At 37.0% G+C, this 8533-nt stretch overlaps 1 protein-coding gene across 1 annotated transcript in view; it reads right to left on the bottom strand.

Moving 5' to 3' along the window:
• Positions 1–951: 951 nt before the first annotated feature.
• LOC120634280 (ly-6/neurotoxin-like protein 1) overlaps positions 952–8533 on the bottom strand; it is a 33511-nt gene continuing 25929 nt past the window's right edge. The window contains exon 3 of the mRNA XM_039904770.1: positions 952–1807. Within this exon, the coding sequence (XP_039760704.1) occupies positions 1689–1807 (119 nt within the window). The 3' untranslated portion in view covers positions 952–1688. The remainder of the gene's footprint in view (positions 1808–8533) is intronic.

Here is an 8533-nt window from a genome sequence, read left to right as displayed (position 1 = left end):
ACAAGGAAAAATAGGCAGATTGGAATTTATTATACTTAAACACGGGTGATCAGGTTGTTTAAATCGTCTGTAGGTTAAGGCGCTACCTCACAAACGAGTGTATTGTAACGATTATGCTCACAATGTTCCGGTTACTTCCAGTATATAATACTATTATATACGGTGGTACCAGTAAGCCAGTTAATAATTGGCTGAAAGTAAATTGGCGCGGATGTTGTCAAGAAGAACATATCTTTCTGCAATATTCATTACTACGTAACATAGTTTATACCGAACTGTCGATGCGAGTCGCGAGAAGTTGGAAAGGTGGTAGAAAAACTACTAGTAAAGAAATAAACGCCTCGCTTCGAGAAATATTGAGACGATGCGATCATTCGGTGATCTGTTGCAGTCATAACTAAACGTTGCCAGAAAATATGTCGCAGGATTGAGGTGTCCCAGCGATTCTCAACTATGGGCTACTGTAACTTACCGTAAATGTAGCATTCCCTAACTCAAATACTACCTGCGGTAGAGGTAAACTCTACCGCAGGTAGTATAAAACAGGCAGGTAGGAATAAAACAGCTACAACAGGTAGGTATAAACGATTACAAAGCAATTAACAATTTAAGGTGAAACTGATAACTATGTATCAATAAACCATGACCGATCTTCAGCCTGATTTCTAGAAATCTTCGGCGATCTGGGTGGCAGGCTACTAGAATGAGCTTGTATTGCTGAATTAGTGAGCCCGGGGTAAAGAGGTTTGACATACCAACGGCTAAGTGCAGAAAAAAAATGAAGATAATGTGGAATCGTCACCTATATACTCGCCTGTGAAAGTGGCGGGTGGATGCGTTCAAATTAACCACTTTGAATCACAAGACTATGCAGGGCTATGAATTTGTATGAGCTTACCTGCCGCAGGGCTGATTTGAATGCACCCTACAGTATGCTAGATTAACAGCTTGTGATCGCTTCTCCGAAATTTCGTGAATACGAGAAATACATAACATTATTTTACTTCATGATCCTTCGTTAGCTCTACCCAATAATCATCTTTGTAATTAATTTATATAAGCACTATTCTAAATTTGAAAAGTATTGTTGGTCTATGTCCTATTCTATATTTTGTTAAAGAAAATATAAAAGAAATTAAAGTTAGACGTTAATCGTCTATTGGCAAGTTCAGGTCAATAAATATCGCAATATCGGGGTTATTCAAACGATTCAGTTTTAACTGGTCCCTAAATTAGGGCATTATAACATGTATTACTTATGATTTACGCGTAAGTTAACAGTTTGGTTTATCAACTGTGTTAATATTCATTAGTTAAAACCTTGTGTGGTTTTATTGCTTTTAAACCAAATTCTGCTTTACAAGCACATAAAAAAAATATAAATGTCGTGAGTAATCTTCAAGTTCAAATATTTAAACGAATATAAATTAGCAGCTCTAAAAGTCTAGTCCAGTTCTGTAGAAAGTTATTTTTAAACCGGTAAATTTTGTTTAGTTTGTAGATTTTTTTTCATAACTTCTTATCTAAACAAAAATGTTAGAGCTAAATGATAAAATGAAATAAATATAAACCATATTGTGATCTTTATTGTCTGGTTGTCCCTTGCCAACGATCTAATGCGTTCTAGCACGTACATTTAACATTTAAGACCCTCCAACACGCGCGTAACATGGGTATGGCTAACGCGGTCAGCGCGCGAGGACGAGCGCGAGCGCGAACGTAGCGACGACGACGGCGGCCGGGCTCGGTGTGAAGGCGCCATTGCACTCGTCCGTCTCGCAGCAGAAAGTGCGCGCGCCCCACCACTCTGTAACAAAAGGCAATTATTCCGATAACCGTTTTTTAATCCCCCACACAAAAACGACGAGGTTTATAAGTTTAGCGTTCTTGCGTGTGTGTTTGTCTGTGGCATCAAAGTTTAATTCAAAGTCAAATATTTCCTTATTCAAATAGGCAAATAGATGGCACTTCTGATGCGTACATTACATGTAAAATATGACATAAAAGTGAGTTGATGGAGATATCTAAATTCGTCAACTTAAAACTAAAGCTAAGAGGGTTCAGGCACATGAGGTTACTCCTCATGTAGGTTGACACAGGGCGGCACTTTGTGGGATGTTTTCCTTACATGCTTTGCCTAGCTTTTGTTCTGTACGAGAAAACTCTAGGGGGCTAAATATAGCCGTAGCAAATTATATATCACTTAACACCAATGATTAATAATATTGCAGTCAGGGGCTAGCTCGTAGAGTTATAAAAAAAATCTTGCACGGTACGGAACCGTCAGTGCGTGACACTGACTTGCGCTTGTTTGAATTTTTGTGTGTGCACGCTGATGAAGCAAGGTACAATCGAACTGATATTAGTTTAAAGTGCTCTCCGCCGCGAGCACGAGCCGCGGAATTGCGCGATATGAACAGTAATTGCTTGTTTTAATGCGATCCGAATGTATGCGGTTATTGGAGAACGATGCGTATCATATAGCGAATATATCAAAATACTAACTACTGCCCGCGTTCTTCGTCCGCATTTATTACGGTTTTTTCCAAATCCCGTAGAAATCGTTTGTTTTCTTGAGATAACATGTAGCCTATGTCACTCTCCGTCCTTATAACTAACTCTCTGCCAAAAATCAAGGTAATTAGTTCCTGAGTTACGGTGTAAGGTAATAATTATACAAAATGATTTATATTTGTATTTGTTGTTTACGATTTAAAAAGTATGTGATGTAACACACATTTATAGCTTAATACTTTTATTTTGAGTGTTCAGTTTTTTTTTAATTATCCGACAATAGATTAAGTGGCTCGTTGGTCTAATGGTAAGCAAGTCCAACTATGAAATCCAGAATCGGGCCATAAATGTTATTAAAGGTAATGTGTATTTTATATTTCCTGTAGCATTGTGTCGTGGTGTGTTTCTAAAACCGTCTCTCCTACGAGAGTCGAGACCCGTGCCCATTAGTGGGACTGAACGAAAAAATGGGAAAAGATGTTAAGATAATGACAATTTTTAGCCAGTACATATTTGAAAATTTAATTTACGTTCACAAAAATATATCTAAATTTATGAGAAAATTTGAGTGCAGTTATTTAAACATTAGAAGCAAAAATAAACTTGCAGTGCAATATAGTAGTCTACTACATAAAATAAGTAATTCATTTAAAGGAAATTGTATACACCTTTACAATAAACTACCATTTGATATCTCAGAGATGTCTCTTAAAAGATTAAAGTTTGTATTAAACGTAAACTTATAAAAAAGTCCTACTATAGTAAAAAGTACTACGTCAACGATAACAATGCTTCGGTTCAAATTATTGCTCAAACCAGGTTGCTTCTTTAATAGTTTTAAATGAAAATGTGAGATGGTGATAACAAAATAAAAACAACCGGCTAAGTTTGTTGTGGGCTTCTTCTTAGACCAGGGCGAGTTTGGAACACCGGTAACCACATCCTTTAGACTGGGGTGCAAAATTGCTGCTTGTCGGCAGTGGTATTTCTAAAGGAGCTATTCTCTAAGGGAGCTCTGTCACAAAAGGCTGTACTATTCAATTATGGAGAACTCTCAGGTATGCCGGTTGAAGCAAGTGACATTTCAATAACGTAAAATGCACATAACCTGTATAAGTTAGAGAGGCTGGATTCGAACTGGACCCTATCGACATATCGGGCTACTACCGCTTCTTATAATAATATGTATAGTATCGTATAAAGGAAGGTATAGCCCGATATTAATATCGTGCAATCGGGTACCATAATATCCGGGTTCACGGATACATGCATGTCGTGCATAATGCTTAAATTATGCATGCAATTAATTTAAAAGGTCAGCAAACTCACGTAGACCGAAACAGTATTACTGAGAATAATTGTTTAATCGTTGAATTTTCACAAGAGCTATTTAATTTAATAGTATTAAAACAACGGCTTATTTCAATTACAGGTGTAAACGGGCCGAGTTCGATTCCCAGCACGCACATCTAACTTAGTGTTAAAGTTATGTGCGTTTCAAAATTACTTTTATCACTTGCTTCAACGGTGAAGGAAAACATCGTGAGGAATCCTGCATGCCTGCGAATTCTAAATAATTTAATAGTAACGCTTTTTGTGACAGAGCATCTACAAAGAAGTAATATCACGATGCATAACTCTGCGAAGGTGTGTTTTGTCCACCAATCTGCACTGGAAAAGCGTTGTGGTCTACGGCCCTAACCCCTTCTCATTGTGAGAGAAACCCGTGCCCTGTGGGCCGGTAATGGTTTGATATAATCAAAATTAAAAAAAAAAACAAAATTCAAAATTCATTTATTTCAAGTAGGCCTAATTAATAATAATCAAGGTGTACACATTTAATAATTAACACGCTTGCACGGCGGAACATGGTTAATTTGACATACCCTTGTCGTAGCTAAATATCTACCTAGAAACAATAAGATATCCATAGATCATTATCAACCGATAGACGTCCACTGCTGGACATAGGTCTTTTTTTTAGGGATTTCCACAATTTACGGATCCGAGCCGCTTGCCTCCAGCGGCTCCCAGTGATTCGCCTGACGTCGTCTGTACACCTGTCGGGGGCGACCTACGCTGCGCTTATCGGTACGGGGTTGCCATTGTACCATGCCTTTGCATTCTTTTAAATTATAATAAATTTTAAGCTTTTATTTAAATGTTCGGGTACATCTTTACGTTTTTCGGAACGTTTCACTTATGTCAGTGGTGACAGTGACATGATCAGCTGTGATACCTGTGGTTATTTTACCTTTAAGATTAAAGAATAACGTGACACCATTCCAGCACATCAAGACCCCACCGTCTATCGGTTCTCCGATTAATCGAACTTCTAAAAATCTGGATATTCATCCTCGGATGGTACAAATCTTAATCGGCGCTATCATTATTACGCTTTCTATAATTTTAAGCACCTAATAAAAGGTTTGTTTCAGCTATCGATACTCTGTAACTTAAGAGTAAAATGGAAATTACGAGACTTCTTTTAAAACTTTAAATCGTCTCAACTTTAATAGCAAATTTAAGAACAGGATAAGAGACGTCACAGTGTTCGACTGTCGAAAACAACTTGACGATTGCGAGCATAAACAACCCTAAGTGTACATGTGACCCGTTTGATGGTTTACTCGTAGTACCGTAGTAAAAGCATACGACGCGACGTAGCTTCATCGTTAGCGTTGCGACGTAGCGTACCTACGCCGAAGCATAGTGCCAATCTACGCTTTAGTTCAGTAAATAGTTATCGCTTGACTAAGATCTCACTCGATACTAACCTGGAACGACAGTTTATTAACATCGTAACGGTTTCTATAGGAAATTTGTTTTTTTTTAAATAAATATATAGGGAAAATTATGACGTAGTATAACAATAGCTCCTAAATCTAAAAAAAAGTGCGGGTTAATATGTAATCCACAACACTATCAACATGATATTGTAACAAGCTAATAAACAAGAAAAAAAAAACAAAGGAATAGAAAACCTACTTAATTGAAATAAAAGTAAGGACACTTTTTACTTGGGAGACCAAATTACTAATCAGAGAAAATAATAATAATAAGTATTGATTACGTGGCAACAATACGAATATTTCAATTAGCTTGAAGAGCTTTATAATAGTTTGTTGTAGTGACTTACAGACAGAATGGAGATGCATATTATTCATTCTAATATCCATCAGTCATCTCAGTACCCATGACACAAGCTACGCTGCCTTTGGGGCCAGATGGCAATGTGTGTATTGACTTATTATATTTATTTACTTTATTTACATACATTAATTTATTTAAATTACATTAATAGATTGACCGAGCTATGACCCACTTTATAGTTATAGGAATGCCATCGACAATAACAGAGCAATACTTCGTCCCGCCCTGGGTCAATCAAGGCGGCGTAGGTGTTAAGCGTCATGTGTCTATAATTACATCGTTGGCGGTAGAAGTAAGTACTTCCCCGGAAGAGCTCTGTCACAAAAGTTTCTACTACTATTCAAACATCGAACATATATATTTATATATATATATATATATACTATATATTTGTGTAATGTTTACATATCATTAATTGCACTACCTACCTCTTTTTTATGTTTTTTCCTTTTGCTTCTTTGATATATGGCGATAAGGCCACAAAATTTCTTCACAAAAGGTCTTGCTCTATGTGTGTATGTTTGTAACTACTCTTTTCTTTGGTTTATAACAAAAGCGTATTCATTCATGCATCGAACCTGAAATGTCCCGCATCAGGAATGGGATTCTGTATTGGTTTGTCGAATAAAACGTCGTATGCCCATGGCATCGGAACGGCGTCCTAAGTATGTCATTTCCTAAACTCCGTATCCCGAAGTGGAGTTGATTTACAGCGCCGTAAACAGCGATCCTATAAGCAGTAAAGTTGATTTGATGGCGGAACGGGCAACAACCTGAACCTTATTGCAAGGGTCTTCATCATGAAAAATTGTCTTCACTTACGACGAGAAAAAACTCATTTCGGCACAAGTGCTATCGACCGCGGTGTGGTTTGCACACCACATTTGCAGTTGATTACATAAAAGTTCAATATTCATTTTTTAGGGTTCCGTATCCAAAGGGTAAAACTAAACAAGGGGTCCAAGCAAAAGATTGTTTATTAAGTTATAAAAAATTGCCAAAAATCTTTGAGATGTATCTCAATAAGTTAAAATTTTGTATAAAACGTAAGCTTATAGGAAAATCCCATTATAACATTAAGCATTACTGAAACAAAACTTATGGGGACTAAGATGAGTTTTGAAATTTTTTATGAATAATAAACATAAATACTTATAATCATATTTTTGAAATGTCAAACTGTCAAATACAGCTTTTATTTACTATGATGATATTCTATTGTTGGGTGTACATGGGTGTAGATAATGATCTTCACCCGCTCGAGAAGAGAATAGAAGAGAATGAATACGGAGAGAAATAATTGATTTAATATATTATGAGACTTAAATTAAAAATTTAATGATGTAAGTTTATTGCATAAATAAAATAAAGCAAAATCTAGCCCGGCGAAGCGAGCTGGGTACGCTAGTATACATATAAACACCCAGCCACTGAGAAGTCTCGGGCATGCAGGTTTTCCATCACCATTGAAGGAAGTGATATTTTAATAACTTAAAACGCACATAACTTAGAAAAGTTAGAGGTGCGTGCTGGGATTCGAACTCGGCCCCCCGAAAGTGAAGTCGACCTCCCGGGCTATCACCGCTAGCAGCACCAGTTAACGTACGGTAGGAATTATGAAATAGCGAAATGTCACAGACTATCAGCGAAACTGACAAGCCAGTGAACCGTGGCCCAGTGTTTGAGGCACTCCGGACGCGATAGCCGCAGTGATGCGGGCTCGAGTCCACTCGCACCGAAATCTTCCATTATACTCTGCAATAATGTATTCAATTATACAAAATCCGAAGAGTTGCGACGCGCTAAGCAGAGAAACTACCAGTGCTATTTTTGGCGTTAGTTGGTCCTTTTATTTAAGGAAGATTTTAAGCAATTTTTTGTTAAGTGCGGATTGTTGGACTCCACACCTTTAAGAACATTGTCGAGAACTCTTAAGCGTGCAGGTTTCCTCACTATATTTATCGCTGAAGCAAGGCGCTATTTAATAAGTATTAATTTAAATACTTATTTATGATGAAGCGAAAGTTAAAGATATAGAACAGCTGCTTTCCCAGATGTCATATTTCAATGGTAAAAGCATTAAACGGAATCATATAAAGGCGCAGTAGACAGCGCGGCTATCCCCTGACTAATATGTATTTTTTACAACTGTTCCTGGACTCTCGGCGAGTTTAAATATTCACGCAAGAGGCAATGCAGAGCTCTGCAGACTTTCTAACGTTCGCATAGAGTCAGCATTGTATTTAAAATTTAAACCACGAAAAGACAATAAAAAATGCTTTTTAACGCCCTTTATTTATGTTTTCTACGATTACTAGCCACTTTATAAAGAAGACAGTCATAATTCTCTTTTTTATTCCTAGAGTGTGAAATTTTACTATAATCATATATTGTCACTTATAATAAGTACCTTGTTAAAGTCAAGTTATCATTTACTGCTGTATGTTATGAAAAATGTATCTATTAGATTGCGTTTAATAAAAACACTACAATTGCCTCAAAATGCCATGGAGTAGTATTATGTAATATTTTCGAAGAATATACCTGTATCGTTAGCGAATGAATGGTGTAGGATGTACTACAGACTGACTCTCCTACTATATTGTTGTGATATTATAAAAATGAAAAAGTGGATATTTGTTACTCATCACGCAAAAACGGCTGAACGGATTTGGATGAAATTTGGCACGCACGTAGGTTATGACATGGAAAAGAACATAGGCTGCCTTTTCTCCCGGTTCCTTAAGAAGTTCCCGAGAGAAAATTGGAAATTCTTTACGAGCTAAGCCGCGGGCAGACAGCTTTGGAATTTGGTTCGCATTTCACCTATGCTATGGAAAAGGACATGTTGTTTCTATGCTGATCT

Source organism: Pararge aegeria, chromosome 23 (genome assembly GCF_905163445.1).
Source record: "Pararge aegeria chromosome 23, ilParAegt1.1, whole genome shotgun sequence".
Lineage (NCBI taxonomy): Eukaryota > Metazoa > Arthropoda > Insecta > Lepidoptera > Nymphalidae > Pararge > Pararge aegeria.
The sequence above is the reverse complement of the archived record's forward strand: the minus strand, read 5'-3'. Positions and strand labels throughout refer to the sequence as shown.